Source organism: Heptranchias perlo, chromosome 4, assembly GCF_035084215.1.
Source record: "Heptranchias perlo isolate sHepPer1 chromosome 4, sHepPer1.hap1, whole genome shotgun sequence".
NCBI classification, from domain to species: domain Eukaryota; kingdom Metazoa; phylum Chordata; class Chondrichthyes; order Hexanchiformes; family Hexanchidae; genus Heptranchias; species Heptranchias perlo.
Window position 1 is genome coordinate 117,864,981 of NC_090328.1, and position 18,071 is coordinate 117,883,051.

Consider the following 18,071-nt stretch of genomic DNA (forward strand, 5'->3'; position numbering starts at 1 on the left):
ATTCCTCTCCAACCCACCTCGGGCGATAGAAACCAGTCCAGGAGATCACTCGGACCGAGTGTTGTCTATAAAGATGCTTACCTTCCATATGATACAATCTCTGCCCCCCAGTCAGGAACCAGTCCAGCTCCCTCTTGAAGGCAGAGAGAGAGTCAGCACCCACCACACCAGCCAGCAACACATTCCAGAGGCTCATTACTCTCTGGGAAAAGAAGAACTGTCTACAGTGGAGTTCAAATTTGCGATAAGGGAGCTACAGTGGGCGTCAGTGCCCTCTCGAAGGGACAATTAGCCCAGGATTCCTGCTACTGATCACCATCCAGTAACCCCAGCTGAAATGTATGCAGGTGTTGACATCAGATAAGAAAAGGATCAGATGTGGCCGTGTTGCTAAACACATAGCACTCAATGTTCAGGCTCGCACGTGAAGAATGGCCAGAGGACCAGAGGGTGTCTGTACCTAATGAACCAGATCCCACAGAGGAGGAGAAGTGGAAAATGGAATGACTTTGTTGGGGCATTACTTTGTTGCTGCAATATGTTGTGCCAATGAGTATAGGACATGGTTTATACCAGTAATTATGGAGTATAAGACAGGGGGTTTATACCAGTAATTATGGAGTATAGGACAACGGGTTTATGCCAGTAATTATGGAATATAGGACAGGGGGTTTATACCAGTAATTATGGAGTATAGGGCATGAGTTTACATCATTAATTATGGAGTATAAAACATGGGTTCACCATAGTACAAATCCACAGAGTGAGTTCACAGTCTCAACCATAGCAGGAATGATATAGCCGACTACCGATATGCAGACCTTGTACCGCCAGTGGCAGCACTGAGGTAAATTTGTCAGCTTCACTAAGCCAGTGGCAGAAAAGATCCATGTTTGATTGACAGCCATTCAACTGTCAGCCTTTCATGAATCTGGCAAGATTACTTTGGTGTTGCCACTGGCGGCATGAGACCTGCCCACCAGGCAGCCAACTGCACTAGTGCAATATAAAAGCGGGTTGAGATGCCAACAGAGACGGGAGTTCCCTCCACTAGGAGGGAAGGATAATCAGTGGACGAGTAGTTCCAGGATGCTGTTTCGTTCCACCCGGCAGAAAGCTGCAATGAAGCATCGACAGAGGATTGGGTGTAGGTCTCCTGCTTTTCCTGCTGGACAGAGAAGGTGTGTGATGTTAGAATGCTTCAAGAAGGGGGCAATTTAAATAATAACAGAATGCCCTAAGAAGTTAGCGTAACCACGTTTTAAAAGGCCCAAAATGGTTTCAGTGCGATAAAGATTAATGATGGGAGCAGGATTTAGGGTTCAGGGGCACAGGTTAAAAATCTTGGGTTAAAGTTTCAAATTGTGATGCGACTAGCTTTATCCTCCCTTTGTACATCTAACGTGCTTTGTTGTGCTGGCGCCATTCTGCTCAGCGGGAAGCCCCAGCTCACCTTTACCTCGCTGAACAACAGGGACTCCATACGATGCATTCAGCAAATGCAGTGACAGCACTGACTGGTTTAAAGTTGGCGTCTTCACTTAAAATGGGTGGTGGGGGTAGTGGGCTCACTGCAATTTACTGATCGATCAATGTAATTATAAAGGGGTAGAGTGGAGGGGGTAGAAGCACACAACTAATGAAGTGTGCTAACTGTAAAATTCTTAAGTATTTCTTGAGAAGATAATAGTGAAACAATTAAGAATTGGGAAATGAGAGAGAGAGTGATAACTCGCATTTATGTAGCACCTTTCACATCTTCAGTATGTCTCAAAGCTCTTTCAGCCAATGAATCACTTTTGAAGTGCAGTCACTGTTGTTATGTAGACCAAAGAGCAGTAAATAGAGAATTCAGGAAAAGCTCTTTCTCACGGAGGCTAAACATAGAGTGAGTTTGCAGGGAAAGTCATTGAACAAATAGCTCAAATAGATTCAAGAGACAAGTGGACGTGTTTCAGTTGATAGAAAGATGTGGTGAGAAGGCAGCAAGATGGAGTTGAGAAACCAAAATGGGGTGAACCTGACGATCAAGAAATCTTTTTCGTGTTCCTTATCTCCTTATGTTTTAACCGAATGATATAATGTGAAAAGTGTTTGAGTTCAGTGCAATACACATAATTAATGGCTGGGAAAGTTCTGTTTGTACAAAAGCGAACTAAAATATATAAATGAAAAGCATTATCTGGGATATATATTGAAATGGATCCATTTCTGTCCCGACACAGTTGGTCATGAGACTTGCAGCCTCTTTGTTCAAGCTCTAATGTTTCAGTAACTCTCGCTGTTGATTGAAGATGCAAGGAAGTTATGGTAAACCTTTATAAATCACTGGTTAGGCTTTAGATGGAGTATTGTGTTCAATTCTGGGCACCACATTTTAGGAAGGACGTCAAGGCCTCGGAGAAGGTGCAGAAGAGATTTACTAGAATGATACCAGGGATAAGTGACCAGTTATGTGGAGAGACCGAGAAGCTGGGATAGTTCTCCTTAGAACAGAGAAGGTTACGGGGAGATTTAATAGAGGTGTTCAAAATTATGACGGGTTTTGATAAAGTAAATAAGGAGAAACTGTTTGCAGTGGCAGAAGGGTCGGTAACCAGAGGACACAAATTTAAAATAATTGGCAAAAGAACCAGGGGGGGAGATGAGGAGAATTTTTTTTTACACAGCGAGTTGTTATGATCTAGAATGCACTGTCTGAAAAGGCAGTGGAAGCAGATTCAATAATAACTTTCAAAAGGGAATTGGATAAATACTTGAAAAGGAAAAATTTACAGGGCTTTGGGGAAAGAGCAGGGGAGTGAGCCAACTTCAATAACTGTTTCAAAGAGCACAGGCATGATGGGCTGAATGGCCTCCTTCTGTGCTGTGTGACTCTGATGGTTTGTAGCTTTGTTTGTGAAAAAGAAGCTAAATACCTTTTCAATGTTTAAATGCAAAAAGGAAAGTTGAAACATTTTCTGAAAATGCGTTATTGAACTCATTGGTTGGGAACAACCAGAAGTGCTTTCCCATTGCTTTTGTTAAAGGGAATTATATCGAGATCACTGCTGTTAAACTGCAGACACGACATGAAAGCAACACAGTTTTCACAATGAATTGCCACAAAAGCTGCAGTATATTACTGAAAAATTCAATGCCTTTTCCCAATTCAATTTAAGCCCTTGTTTCAAGCCGAAGTACCTCTCCCCAGTTCCCTTGCCAAATTTGCTATTTCTGATTTCTTAATTTCACTGCAAATTAGCTAACTGGTATTTACACTGGAGGACACGATATCGGACCTCTCTGGGGTCAAGAATTTCACCCCCAGGGTGTTGTCAGATATCAGGATGCCCTGTCGTTTTAATGGAGGACTGAATCATCTGTTTGCTATAATCCAGTTCCACGCAGGTCTCGTGCAAGAGATTGGTCTCAAACCACAAAGCCACTTTTAATTAGTAAGGAATGAAGTATGATTTATGATTAATAATAGTGCTTGCGGTTCGCGAATGTAGGAATATAGGACATAGGAACAGGAGTAGGCCATTCAGCCCTTCGAGCCTGCTCTGCCACTCAGTTAGATCATGGCTGATCTGTACCTCAAATCCATTTACCCACCTTAGCTCCATATCCCTTAATACCCTTGTCTAACAAAAAGCCATAATTGACCCAGTATCCACAGTCATTTGGGGGAGAGAATTCCAGATTTCCACTACCCTTTGAGTGAAGAAGTGCTTCCTGATTTCACTCCTGAATGACCTAGCTCTAATTTTAAGGTTATGCCCCCTTGTTCTAGACTCTCCCGTCAGAGGAAATAGTTTCTCTCTATCTACCCCATCGAATTCTTTTAACATCTTAAACACCTCAATCAGATCACCCCTTAATCTTCTATACTCAAGGGAATACAAGTCAAGATTACGCAACCCGTCCTCGTAATTTAACCCTCTAAGCCCCGGTATCGTTCTGGTGAATCCACGCAGCACCCCCTCCAAGACCAATATATCCTTCCTGAGGTGCGGTGCCCAGAACTGTACACAGTAGTCCAGATGGGGTCTGACCAGAGCTTTGTACAACAAGAAGGTTAAAAACCTAGGCCCTGAATTTCTGCTTTGGGCGCAATCGGCAATTGGACATCGTAATTCGAGTTTCCGCGATGTTTGCGTTGTGTCGGCCGGATTGCGCTGAAAAAGCCAGCGCGATCTAGCAGAAACTCAGGGCACTAGTAGAGGTCTTCACGATTATGAAGGACTACGAGCAGGTAGATAATGGTAGATTGTTTGCACTGATCAGTGAGATGATAATGACAAAAAGAATTAAAGGGCAGGTTAGAATATTTTTTTTTACATGCAGGTGGTGAAAGTCTCTGCCACAAAAATTAATTCCTTTAAAAGGAATTTGCTTGCAAAAGATTATTAAAGGATATAGGGGTGTAAGATTAGACTAGGTGGCTTATCTGGAGGGAAACGTAGGGGAAAGACTTATCATTGAATCATACAACGCAGAAGGAGGCCATTCGGCCTGCCGAGCCTGTGCCGGCTCTTTGAAAGAGCTATCCAATTAGTCTCACTCCCTTGCTCTTTCCCCATAGCCCTGCAAATTTCTCCTTTTCAAGTATTTGTCCAATTCCCTTTTGAAAGTTACTAATGAATCTGCTTCCACCGCCCTTTCAGGCAGTGCATTCCAGATCATAACAACTCGCTGTGTAAAAATGTGAAGAACAGAATGACCTGTTTTCATGTAGCGTTCCATAATTCTACAGTTCTTTGTACACAAAATAGTAATAATGTGTTTAGCTCTTTTAAAGGATTAGTATTGTGTAATTGGAGTACACCGACGTTTACAGCGCAGGAGGTGGCCATTCAGCCCATTGTGTATGTGTTGTCTCTTCACTAGAACAATCTGAACTAACCCTATTGCCCTGCTCTCTCTTCGTAGCCCTGTATCTTTCTCTGCTTCAAACATTTATCTAATTTTCCCATAAATGATGCAATGTCCCTGCCTCACCCACTCCCTGTGGCAAAGCATCTCATGCTCCAACAATTAAAGAAATTTCTCCGAACACTCTCTTCTCACTCCTTTAGTGCCAATTTTAAAATTATGATCACTTGTCACTTCCCAACCAGATGAAACCGTTTTTCTCTCTTCACTATGTGAAAACTCTTTGTACTTTTAAAACCTCAATTAAATCTCCTCTTAACCGTCTCCATTCCAGTGGAAATAGTCCCAGTATCTCAAACCTTCGGAACTTTAGCTTCCCCCTCCCTGGCATCATCCTGGTGAATCTAAGTTCTACGTTCTCTAACTGTGGCTTAAATAATGGTTTTGTATAAATTCATCATGATTTCTTTACTCTTGTACTCTGGCCATTTTTATGGCTTTACTTGGTCACTAATAAATCCAATAAGGAATTCAAGAGAAACTTCTTTACTCAGAGAGTGGTTAGAATGTGGAACTCGCTACCACAAGGTGTAGTTGAGGCGAATAGCATAGATGCATTTAAGGGGAAGCTCGATAAGTACATGAGGGGGAAAGGAATAGAAGAATATACTGATAGGGTGAGGTGAAGTAGGAAGGGAGGAGGCTCATGTGGAGAATAAACAGTGGCATGGGCCAGATGGGCTGAGTGGCCTGTTTCTGTGCTGTAAATTCTATGTAATTTACCTGTACTCCCAATTTCAGGGAATTATGTATTTAAATACTTGGGTCACTATGTTCATCCATACCTTTCAGTGCCTTTCCATTGAGTGTATATTCTCATTCCTTGTTTTACCTCCCAAACTATATTACCTCACAGTTACCCACATTAAATTGCATCTGCCACCAGCTTGCTCGTTCCACTAACCTTTCTATATCTTCCTGAAGTCTGACTGTAGCAGTAGTGATTTTTTTTAAAAAGCAGCTTGGCAATTAAAAAGCCTGTAATTTTCAGCAAATCTGTACTCTCCTTTTTAAAAAAAAAATATAATTAGCAACTGTATTTTTTAAAAAGTTGACTGACATTTAAGGCGTCTTGCTGCTGTTCTACAACTGTTTCTTTTCCCCTTCCGAAATCGTAGAAGGCCAGATTAGGCCCGAGTTGGCTTCCACCAATATGGATTACACCTTTGAACTCTTCATCTGTGCCGCCATCCTGCTGGAGAAAAAGGAACTGCTGTTAAAGTGCTCGGATGAGGTGGAGCTCATTCAGTTTACAAACAGGTGACGTACAAACACCCTCCCTCTTGCTAATCACTTACTGTTCTCAACAACCCCCAGAGCACTAAAAAAATATATAACATTTAGCTTTTGCAGAATTGGCTTTATCTGAGTTTAGTGCTGAGAGTGCGGAATTAAATGGTGCGCTGCGGTCCGCGAGCATCTGCCTTAAACATACTGGCAGTGCACTCGGTCACCGGAGGCGGGCGGCATTATTGCCACAGAGTTTCTTTTTAGAACAGATCAGACTTCCCTGAGCAATGGCAGTTGGCCTCTAATCGACCTCAGGGCGTGACTATTTTCGAGTCTTTTCTACAGGTTGAGTAGACGGAAGATCAGATTTCTTCTCTGGTTCATTTAGACATTTTAGCCTGAATGGGACAGGCTTTGTTAAACGCAGTCCCACTTTTAGCCAGCTTTCCTGAAGGCAATCCCTCTATGCCTATTATCAAGGTGTAAACACTCCCCTCATCATAATACTATATAATACTTTGGTACATATCAGATCCTTTTTAAAAAAAAATTATTCTTTGGGTGTGGGTGACACTGACGAGGCCCAATTTATTAGAATCAGAGAAATTTACAGCACAGAAGGAGGCCATTCGGCCCATCGTGTCTGTGCCAGCTGAAAAAGAGCTATCCAGTCTAATTCCACTTTCCAAGGACTTGGTCCATAGTCTTGTAGGTTACGGCACTTTAAGTGCATATCCAAGTACTTTTTAAATGCGATGAGGGTTTCTGTCTCTACCACCCGTTCAGGCAGCGAGTTCCAGACCCCCACCACCCTCTGGGTGAAAAGATTTGTCCTCAACTCCCCTCTAATCCTTCTACCAATCAATTTAAATCTATGACCCCTGGTTATTGACCCCTCTGCTAAGGGAAATAGGTCCTTCCTATCCACTCTCTCTAGGCCCCTCATAATTTTGTGCACCTCAATTAAATCTCCCCTCAGCCTCCTCTGTTCCAATGAAAACAACCCCAGCCTATCCAATCTTACCTCATAGCTAAAATTCTCCAGTCCTGGCAACATCCTCGTAAATCTCCTCTGTACCCTCTCTAGTGCAATCACATCTTTCCTGTAATGTAGTGACCAGAACTGTACGCAGTACTCAAGCTGTGGCCTAACTAGTGTTTTATTGCCCTGACAAGGTGATGGATAGGCCCTCTCCTTGAACCACTGGAGTCCTTGTGGTGATGGTGCTCCCACAATGGTGTGAGGTAGGCAATTCCAGGATATTGACCCAGTGATGATGAAGCAGCAGCAACATATGTCCAAGTCAGGATGAAGTGTGACTTGGAGGTGATGGCGTTCCCACAAAATGGTCTTGTCCTTCTCGGGGCTAGAGGTCACAAGGGAGGGAGGTTCTGTCGATTTGGTGAGTTGCAGTGCATCTTGTAGATCGCACGTACTGCAGCCACACTGTGCCTATGATGGAGGAGGTGGATATTGAGTTAAATGTCAGGGGCTCTGATCAAGCGAACTGTTCTGTCCTGGATGGTGTTGAGCTTCTTGAGTGTTGTTGCTGTGCCTGTCCAGACGAATGGTGAGTATTCCATCACACTCCTGACTGCAGCCTTGCAAATAGCGGAGAGGCTCTGGCGGACTGCGGGGGGGCGGTCAGAGGGTGAGCCACTTGTCGCAGAATACCCAGCCACTGCCCTGCCACGGAGTTGATAGGGCTGATCTAGTTCACCTTGTGATCAATGATGACCCCCAAGATATTGATGGTGGGGGACTCAGTGATGGTGATGCCATTGAAGGCCAAGGGGAGATGGCTGGACTTTCTCTCATTACCTGGCCGAGGACACTTTCCTGAGGAACTCCTGCATTGATGTGCTGGGTCTATGACAATTGGCCTCCAACAACCTAAACCACCTCCCTTCGTGTCAGGTATAACTCCAGCCACTGGAAGGTTTTGCTGTTGACTCCCATTGACTTCAGGTTTACTAGGGCTCCTTCATGCCATATTCAGTTGAATGCGCCCTTGATGACTAGTGCAGCTACTCTCACCTTTCTGTGGACATTCAGCTCTTGTGTCCACGTCTGGATCAAGGCTGTGATGAAGCCTGAAGCTGAGTGGTTCTGGCGGAACCCAAACCGGGTGTCAGTGGTCAAGTTATTGGTGAGTAGGTGTTACTTGATGACACTATTGATGACTCTTTCCATCACTTTTCTGATGATTGGGAAGGAGCTGATCGGGCAGTAATTGGCTAGATTACAGTTATCCAATTTACCATGAATAACACCACAAGATACTTGCTAATGTTCATGAATTATTTAGACAGCCTCGATGGCAGTGATTACTGAGTTGCACTGCATGCTGCAATCATCTGGCTTGAGCGGATTGGTAATGGTTTGAGGATCTTCTGGGCACTTTGATCTATATTGGCATATTTCGGGCTTTCCAGGTTCTGTTCCGCCTTCAAAATCCTTACCAGATACTCTACTTGGATTCTGAGGCAGTGGCCCCTTGGCAGGGCATATTTAGCTTGGTGCTACTGGCCCAAGGTTACTCCTCTCTTCAGGCACTGTAATTTTTCAATGAGCCCTAGCAGGGAACCCTGTTGCTTTTTACAGGCTGGGCTTATTGCTGACGATGCCTCTAGGCAGTCAGGAGGTCATGCAGATCCACTCTAACCTTACCTACAACATTTATGAATGACTATACTAACGTGTACAGCCTTTGCTACAGAAGAGGCCTATTGGTGCTTTTTCATTTTGGATTTAAAAGGCTTCCAAGCACGTTCTACCCCATTTCAGTATTTGTGTGGAACATATATTAATCATATCATCCCCCCCACCCTTGAAAATATGGGGGGCGTTCTTTTGGAAGCTCTCGTGGGTTGGGAAATGCCTCAAAATGGTCATGGTTTTCTACTGCTGACAGCTAACACCAGCACTGGCCAAAATAATGCAATCAAGGTATCCGTGTTGAAGCCTTCAGGAGCACTGAATGCTTCAACTTCTAACTGTAGAGTACGGGGATCTGAAGATGGCCCAGGACAGATGGGACTTTGAGAAAGAGGCTTGGGCACCTAGTCTCTTGGAAACGATCATGATCGGTGCAGCATAGAGCCATAAAATTTGCCATAAAGGAATGGTCACTGGAATGAGCCACACCTAGTCTGCCCTGGCTGCTGTCTCTTGGATAAGCCATGAGTATCAGACTACAGGAGAATGTGGAGTGTGAGGATTAGAAACAGGATGTTCACCGGAGAATCCCTGGTGAAGCGTTTCTGTCGTAACGACGGACATGTAGATTAGGGTAAATGAAGCACCTTCAGTTCCGATTTGATCATATTTTTAACGTCTTTTACTGAAATCACCACTCATTATGAGCGAGCCTTTGGCTCAGTGGTAGTGTCCCCACCTCTGAGTCAGAAGGTGCAGGATTCAAACCCCGCTCCGGGCGGTCCCGGCGAGCGGGAGGCCGGAGCTCCGGGCGGTCCCGGCGAGCGGGAGGCCGGAGCTCCGGGCGGTCCCGGCGAGCGGGAGGCCGGAGCTCCGGGCGGTCCCGGCGAGCGGGAGGCCGGAGCTCCGGGCGGTCCCGGCGAGCGGGAGGCCGGAGCTCCGGGCGGTCCCGGCGAGCGGGAGGCCGGAGCTCCGGGCGGTCCCGGCGAGCGGGAGGCCGGAGCTCCGGGCGGTCCCGGCGAGCGGGAGGCCGGAGCTCCGGGCGGTCCCGGCGAGCGGGAGGCCGGAGCTCCGGGCGGTCCCGGCGAGCGGGAGGCCGGAGCTCCGGGCGGTCCCGGCGAGCGGGAGGCCGGAGCTCCGGGCGGTCCCGGCGAGCGGGAGGCCGGAGCTCCGGGCGGTCCCGGCGAGCGGGAGGCCGGAGCTCCGGGCGGTCCCGGCGAGCGGGAGGCCGGAGCTCCGGGCGGTCCCGGCGAGCGGGAGGCCGGAGCTCCGGGCGGTCCCGGCGAGCGGGAGGCCGGAGCTCCGGGCGGTCCCGGCGAGCGGGAGGCCGGAGCTCCGGGCGGTCCCGGCGAGCGGGAGACTCACATCTGATGGGTGTGAATATGAGTTGTGGGAGCCCGTATAACCCTTTCGCCATATGGGACTAACCCCCCCCATCAGCTGGTATAAAGATGGTAACGGCCAGGAAGGAGCGTTCACATCACGACCCGTCAGATTGTTAATCCGCCTTCCAGTACTTCACACTGTTTTCCAAGGGGAGAGACGACAACAACAACAACCACCATTCATTGAACTCACAGTCTGATCCAAACTTAGGAGCTAAAATCTCCCTGAAAACTTATCTCCGTTTTAAGAATTTGTAAGGTTAGGGCTGAGATTTCCCAATTAGCAACCAAGTTGCAAATTGGACCAGTTATTCGATGAGTACCATTCTCAACACTAATATGGGCTGGAATTGGATCCCAACAGGGTCGAGGAAGATGGGTATACTAGCAGATGGGTATACCAGCAGGTTACACTAGCAGATGGGTATACCCGCAGGCTGTTCTAGCAGATGGGTATACCCGCAGGCTGTTCTAGCAGATGGGTATACCAGCAAGCTGTACTAGCAGATGGGTATACCCGCAGGCTGTTCTAGCAGATGGGTATACCAGCAGGGCACACTAGCAGATGGGGATACCAGCAGGCTGTACTAGCAGATGGGGATACCAGCAGGGCACACTAGCAGATGGGGATACCAGCAGGCTGTACTAGCAGATGGGGATACCAGCAGGCTGTACTAGCAGATTGGGTATACCAGCAGGGCACACTAGCAGATGGGGATACCAGCAGGGCACACTAGCAGATGGGGATACCAGCAGGCTATACTAGCAGATGGGGATACCAGCAGGGCACACTAGCAGATTGGGGATACCAGCAGGGCACACTAGCAGATGGGGATACCAGCAGGGCACACTAGCAGATGGGTATACCACCTGGGCACACTAACAGATTGGGGATACCAGCAGGGCACACCAGCAGATGGGGATACCAACAGGGCACTCCCTGAGCGGTCTTAGTTTGTATAATTACACTGCGCTTGTTCATTATTTCTGTGACACCGCACTCTCTGTACTTTTCAGCTTGCAGGGAGCGCTGAACTTGAATAGCATTCTTCAAAGAGCAGAGCAGACGTTCTTCAATTACTGCAACAAATCCGTGCTGGACTGTTTCAAGAAACTCTGTACGGAACAGAAGAAAAAGAGCCTCTTTGGCTTTAAACTGATGGATTTGTTCTCCTGACAGACTATAGTGTCATCAGTTACATCCAGCTAACGCCATTGAGGAAAATCTCTTGCGTGTATTTCAGGGACTCAGGCAATTCGTCGACAATCTCCAAAACTGAATGTGTCTTTGTGGAAACCTTTTGATGTTTACGTTGTATTTTGAAGCCCAATTGGTTGATTTGGTCAGTATTATTACTGCAAGGTCCCAGCCATAAAAATCTGAGTTTAAGAGCAATAATTTTTTTTTAGAAGCAACATTCTTCATCAAACGTTTCAAACTTTTAAAACATTAGCTACTTATATCCAGTTTGACCTATTTCTCTCAACTGGATTCCTTTGTTGCGTTAGTCAATCAACACTGCTCAGTAAATGCTGTAAAGGGGGGCCTTTTATCTGGCCCAGGTATTTTTTAACATAAATAATTGGACTGTTTTGCCTTTTTGAAATATTTCATTCCAGACTGCTGAGTGGGTCAACAAAGAAAACTTAATAGCAAAAATTATTTTAATTAAAAGCAACTTGACAAAGCACAAGATGTGTTTGTATGTAGGTTATTTAAATTGTAACTATAACTGGTTTTAAATATAGCCTATTGTGGGCCAAAAAAGAGAGACATTTCTTTAAGGATGTGTGATTATATTGGAAACTGGGTTTTAAATTTTCAAAAGGCCTCCAAAATGTCTCGTCACAATGTAACTTGTGCACAAGTGAAGCGACTGGTTTCCATTAAGTGCTGATGTGCTGGGTTTTTTTACATGCCTGTGTATTTTGCGGGATGATTGTATAGTTCCTTGCGAATGACATGAGAATGTTGTGAGCCTTGCTGGAGAGAAGCATGGCCCAAATGTCCAGTACTGGCCTTCGTTGGCTGGAGAAACAATGGGCCAGGTCTACAAGATAGAAAAACAGTTTGTTTTTCTTTTTTAACATTCATAGTTTCTCTGATAACTTTACTGCCCAATATAGAACTGAGCTGTGCAGACCGTAGGAACAGGAGGAGGCCATTCAGCCCCTCATGCCTATTCCGCCATTCAGTTAGATCATGGCTGATCTGTATCTTAACTCCATCTACCCGCCTTGGTTCTGTACCCCTTAATGCCCTTTGCCTAATAAAAATCAATCAATCTCAGTTTTGAAATTCTCAATTGACCCCCAGCCTCAACAGCTTTTTGGGGAAGAGAGCTCCAGATTTCCACTGCCCTTTGTGTGAAGAAATGCTTCCTGACATCATTCCGAGCTCTTATTGTCCGCCGTTCAATTCCTGATCTGTGCTCAGGTAACTGATTCCAGGGGAGGGGGGGTTCTACAGTTAGCCTCATTGCCTCTGGAATAAGGAGGAGCCAAAAACAGCCAGGGTTCCCCCACTCCTGATGTCTATCCAGTGACTCTCTCCAGAAAGCAAGCTGTCAGGCAACAGCCAAGAGCAAGTACAGCTGCGATGGTTCCACAGTCAAACTAGTCTGCCATCCCTCTGAATTTGTGCAAGGCTCATTAGGGATTTTAAAAATATTTAAATGAAGGGGGCCTCCCCATTAATGCTCCAGTCATATGATGCCCATTTGGAACGGGAGGCCCTATTTTTAAAAAAATAAATTCTCTCTGCCCGGGTCTTTTTTTCCATTCCTTCTAGAACTTTCAAAAGGCAATTGGACATGTACTTGAAGATGACAAATTTGCAGGATTATGGAGAAACAGCTAGGGAGTGGGGCTAAATTGGGCAGCTCTTTCAAAGAGCCGGCACAGGCACGACGGGCTGAATGGCCTCCTCCTGGGCTGTAAGATTCTACGATTCTGAAACCTGCTCTCCAAGGGTAACCAGCACCCCTTCGCAATATTCCAGCCCCTGACTCTTTCCCCGCCCCCTCCCCACCCGCACTCCGAGTGTGTCAGGAGAGATTCACCAGGAGTCCCAGAAAAATATTTAATATGAGTTAACATCTCGCGATCAGCTCGTGCATGCGTGCACGAAGGCCCACGTGGTTCCCAATAGGCGGCCAGATCGTCTGCCTCGCAATCTCTGCTCACGTGTGTAGTAACTCAGGATATCTGCTCCCCGTGGAATCATACCCCAGCACGAGTCAGCAGCTTCCAAGAAAGGAGTGGAGAAAACTTGGGGGGGACAAAAGAAAACATTTGTTCTTTCTTCCCCGCTCCCTAGATTGGCAACAAAAACATTGAGAAAGATCGCAGGAGAGGTTTTTTTTTTATCCCATTGATTTCCTCACCAGTCAAATCCAAAGCCAAGAGGGATGGAATTAGGGAAACCTCGTCAAAACCCCCATTCAAAATTCTCGTTCAGAATGGTTCCCACGGTCGTAAATGAGACAATTTCAATTTAACACAATTGTTTGCCTCAGTTGACTTGTTCAAGACCCATCCTCCCATGAAACGCCCACCTTCCCTCCTCCTGTTTCACATGTTGCAGTGTTTTGTCTTTTAAGACTGAGCGACAAAAGGAGTTCTAAAAATAATTCACAGTTTTCAGTGTTGGAATGCTCCTTGACTTGGCGTAGGAGCTCGATTTGCCAATTCTCAACTAAATTGTGTGGGAGTGGGAGGTGAAATGTTCAGTCCCAAGGCTTTTCCTGCACTTTTGTAGGATAACCTTGCAGAATAACTGAGAGTTGTCCATAAAGTGGGCCCATCCCATCCTGTGGATACTCAGCAATGATGGGATGTTCGTGAGGAAAAAATAAAGTTACAGAAATAAAATAAAATTTGCTAAAAATTGGCATTGCAGTTCAGATTGTGCCAATTCTAAAGCATTTTAGAATAGTCTGTTCAACGACTTGGACCTTCTGCCCTGGTCAAGATAAAATGGAGATGGTGCTCTTTTCAGGATGATTTCTGCCCTTCCCTTGCATTTTAGGTCTCCCTGTTCCTCACAACGTTCCCTAGCTGAAGAGGAGTGTGTGTGTTCAGATATGCTGGTCCTAGGGCTTCTCAAATTGGCTGCTATGAGGCGTTTTAAGAGCAGCCCTGGGTGATTGTCCATCACTCTGAGAAAGTACCTGGCCTCAGCTCAGTACCTGTTTCCGACAGCAGTATGGCTGAGATTGGGGGTGCAGTGTGTAGAGCATCCTGGGTAGCAACCCCCCATTCTACCGTTCTGTGGCTCAGTAGATTAATTAATTAATAAATTAACTGCACCACTGCTGGTATAAATGTTTCATAAACTGCATTCAAACCAAACCAGTGATAATTCAGTAGGCTACAAGGGGCCTGGATGTGTAAAAAAGCATTTCACTTTCAAAAGAAACGTGTTTAATGGATCTTTTATTATTGTTACTGAATAATGTTAATTAAAAAGTGATCTTGGTATTGGCCATTGCTTCAATGAACTCCCTGAAATTTGATGAGATTTTATATCATGGATTCAAACCGTTCAGCTAGCACAGTGTACTCTTATACTGAGACTGCTCGCTTCATTGTATAAAAGGAAAAGCCTGATTTCCCTGAAAAAGACTAGCATTTATATAGCGCCTTTCACAACCTCAAGACGTCCCAAAGCACTTTACAGCTGGTGAAGTACCCTTTTTTTGAAGTGTAGTCACTGTTGCAATGTAGGAACCGTGGCAGCCAATTTGTACATAGCAAGATCCCACAAACAGCAATGTGATAATGACCAGATCATCTGTTTTTTAGTGATGTTGGTTGAGGGATAAATATTGACCAAGACACCAGGGAGAACTTCCCTGCTCTTCTTTGTAATAGTGCCCATGGAATCTTTTAATTCCACCTGAGAGGCCTCGGTTCAATGTCTCATCTGAAAAACGACTGTGCAGCGCTCCCTCAGGGATTTTGCGCTCAAGTCCCTGGAGTGGGACTCGATCCAACAACCTTCTGACTCAGAGGCGAGAGTGCTATCCACTGATCTACGGATCACACATGCCCTGCAGCACCATCACCCTCCTATTATTTAAATTTGGCTTTAAAAAAAATGATTTATATATTAGAATGGGGCAAAACATTGTGCTTTCACAATTCATCCCAACCTAGTTAGTTCAACAGAGTTGTAGCCAACAGCATTCAAAATGTCTATCACTTTGATGGAAGTCTTTAAGATTATGAAAAGGTTCGATAGGGTAGACGTAGAGAAAATGTTTCCACTTGTGGGGGAGACCAGAACTAGAGGTCATAAGTATAAGATAGTCACTAATAAATCCAATCAAGAATTCAGGAGAAACTTCTTTACCCAGAGAGCGGTGAGAATGTGGAATTCACTACCACATGGAGTAGTTGAGGTGAATAGTATAGATGCATTTAAGGGGAAGCTAGATAAACACATGAGGGAGAAAGGAATAGAATGATGTGCTGATAGGATGAGATGAAGAGGGATGGGAGGAGACTCGCGTGGAGCATGAAGAACAGCATGGACCAGTTGGGCTGATTGGCCTGATTCTGTGCTGTTAGTTCTATGTAACAGAAGATGATATTTGGTGAGATAAATATGATGTCAAAATTGTCAACTGAGACCTGAAGTGCTTCTCGGGTTTGCAGTCACACAATTGCCTCAGCTTTGTAGTGAAGCAGTTTCTGCGGTGCTGAAGTGGGAGTGTAAGCAAAGATCACACTCGAGCTGCCCAAGCCAGGGTGGAGGGTGGTTTTGGGCCGGGGGGGGGGTTGACCCCTGAACAGATCACACACCGCAGTGTAAATAGTTTCTGCAGTTTGGATTCAGAAGTGAAGAGTGGAGAAAGGGCCACAGCCCAAATTTGGCCAAGAAAAAATGAAATTGGAAGAAGAAAAAGCATTGTAGAATTAATTTTCCCTCTTGGGACAATGCAAAACATCTTTCTAATTTCTTACTATCATCACGCACACATCATTATGAAACGTTGTCAACCGTTTTCATAGCCATTTAAACCCAGGAAGCAAGGTCAGATTCTGGAGGAACTCCCCAAACTCAATGAACTTGGCAGCAATTCACTTTTGGTTTGTTCCCTAAAGTGTTAGTTTCAGGCCAGTTTAGTAACTGTTCTTGAGTCGTCGTACAAATACGAAAAGATGCAATTGTTTACATGGAGGGATCTGAGAGTGATCCTTTGTTCATTTCGATGGTGATTGGTACAAGTCTGTGAAAGTACAGTAACAGAGGACTGTTGCTGGAATAATTACACAATTGTCAACTTCTTAAATTACTGCCTTTGTGAATAATCACTATCTTCAATGAGAAGAGATTATAAATCCGGGCAAGGCGGTGACTTTCTGCAGAGGTTCTCCTGCTGTCTGCCATAAATTTAGTTGAGTGAGCAAGGCCCCACCAAAATTCATCCCCCAGTCTCAAGTTTCTCCTTCAACTTTGCAAGATTTAGATGCTTTGAATGGATATGGGAGTACATCTATATTTTTCAAATACACATGCAAGCAATAACAACTTGCATTTATAAAGTACCTTTAACATCGTAAAATGTCCCAAGGTGCTTCATAGGAGCGTAATCAAAAAATAATTGACACCGAGCCACATGAGATGTTAGGACAGGTTATCAAAAGCTTGTTCAAATAGGTAGATTTTAAGGAGCGTCTTAAAGGAGAGAGGTGGAGAGGTTTAGGGAGGGAATTCCAGAGCCTAAAATCAGCTCCCCTGTCTAGATTACTATATAATTCAATGAATGTTGCACCCAGGTTAAGATTGGCAAGTGTTTTCTGCAGCACAGCTGTAGTCACTCATGGACGAGCATTTACAATATTCAGGCTCTTGATATGGATTTGTCCCAATGATTAAAGCTTGATTATAATTCCAGTCATTAAAGGGGATCTAATTGAGGTGTTTAAGATGATTAAAGGATTTGATAGGGTAGATGGAGAGAAACTATTTCCTCTGGTGGGGGAGTCCAGACCAAGGGGGCATAATCTCAAAATTAGGCCCTGTTTCCATTCAGGCAAAGATGATGCATAGTTTAATCTCATTGATAGGAGCTGGGTAGGTCAGGAAGCACTTCATCACACAAAGGGTAGTGGAAATCTGGAACTCTCTTCCCCCCCCCCCCCCACCTCAGAAAATGTTGTTGAGGTTGGGGGTCAATTGAAAATTTCAAAACTGAACTTGATATTTTTGTTAGGCAAGGGTATTAAGGGTTACAGAACCAAGTTGGGTAGATTGTGTTAAGGTACAGATCAACCATGAACAGGCTCGAGGGGCTGAATGGCCTCCTCCTGTTCCTATGTAACTGCATAAACTGTAATATTGTTACATTGAAAGGTTTGGACCCGGAGTTATTTTTCTTTGTGTCTCTGCAAAGCTATGCTGTGAAAAACAGCACACAAATCAGTCACTGATGGGGAAGAATTAATCAAGCTTATCCATAAAATACATATACAGTTCAGGGATCACTCAAGGCATTGATGAGAAAGATTTCTGAAGAGGAGTCATCATTCTTCATGTGATTTATATCCCAATTGCTACGATTATTGTAATATCTGGATTTAAAGGCAATTATAGGAATATAGGAACAGGAGTACGCCATTCAGCCCCTCGAGCCTGCTCCGTCATTTGATAAAATCATGGCTGATTAAACAGTTGTAGGATTGGTTTCAGATTTCGATGAACTGGGGCGGTTTTGCGTTACACAAAGCAGCACCGACGAGAACGCGCTGAAGGACGGTGCTCACACCTAAGCAGTCACGGCAAGGTGCTGCTCGCTCCCTCCCTCCTCCCCCATGAAGAGTTGTTAATGACCCACCCACCAGCTTAACAAGTAAAATAGTCAAGTACAGCA

The 18,071-nt window shown here is 45.0% G+C and overlaps 1 protein-coding gene across 2 annotated transcripts in view; it reads left to right on the forward strand.

Moving 5' to 3' along the window:
• Window positions 1-14,673, forward strand: part of si:dkey-238d18.4 (TBC1 domain family member 15) — a 45,933-nt gene extending 31,260 nt beyond the window's left edge. Inside the window, exons 9-10 of one of the 2 annotated variants that reach the window (XM_067983538.1) lie at window positions 6,036-6,177; window positions 11,209-14,673. In XM_067983538.1, coding sequence (XP_067839639.1) covers window positions 6,036-6,177; window positions 11,209-11,368 — 302 coding nt within the window. In that variant the 3' untranslated portion in view covers window positions 11,369-14,673. Of the gene's footprint in view, window positions 1-111; window positions 493-6,035; window positions 6,178-11,208 lie in introns of those variants that run through there. The other variant, XM_067983539.1, reaches the window with a different exon arrangement.
• The last annotated feature ends 3,398 nt before the right edge of the window (window positions 14,674-18,071 follow it).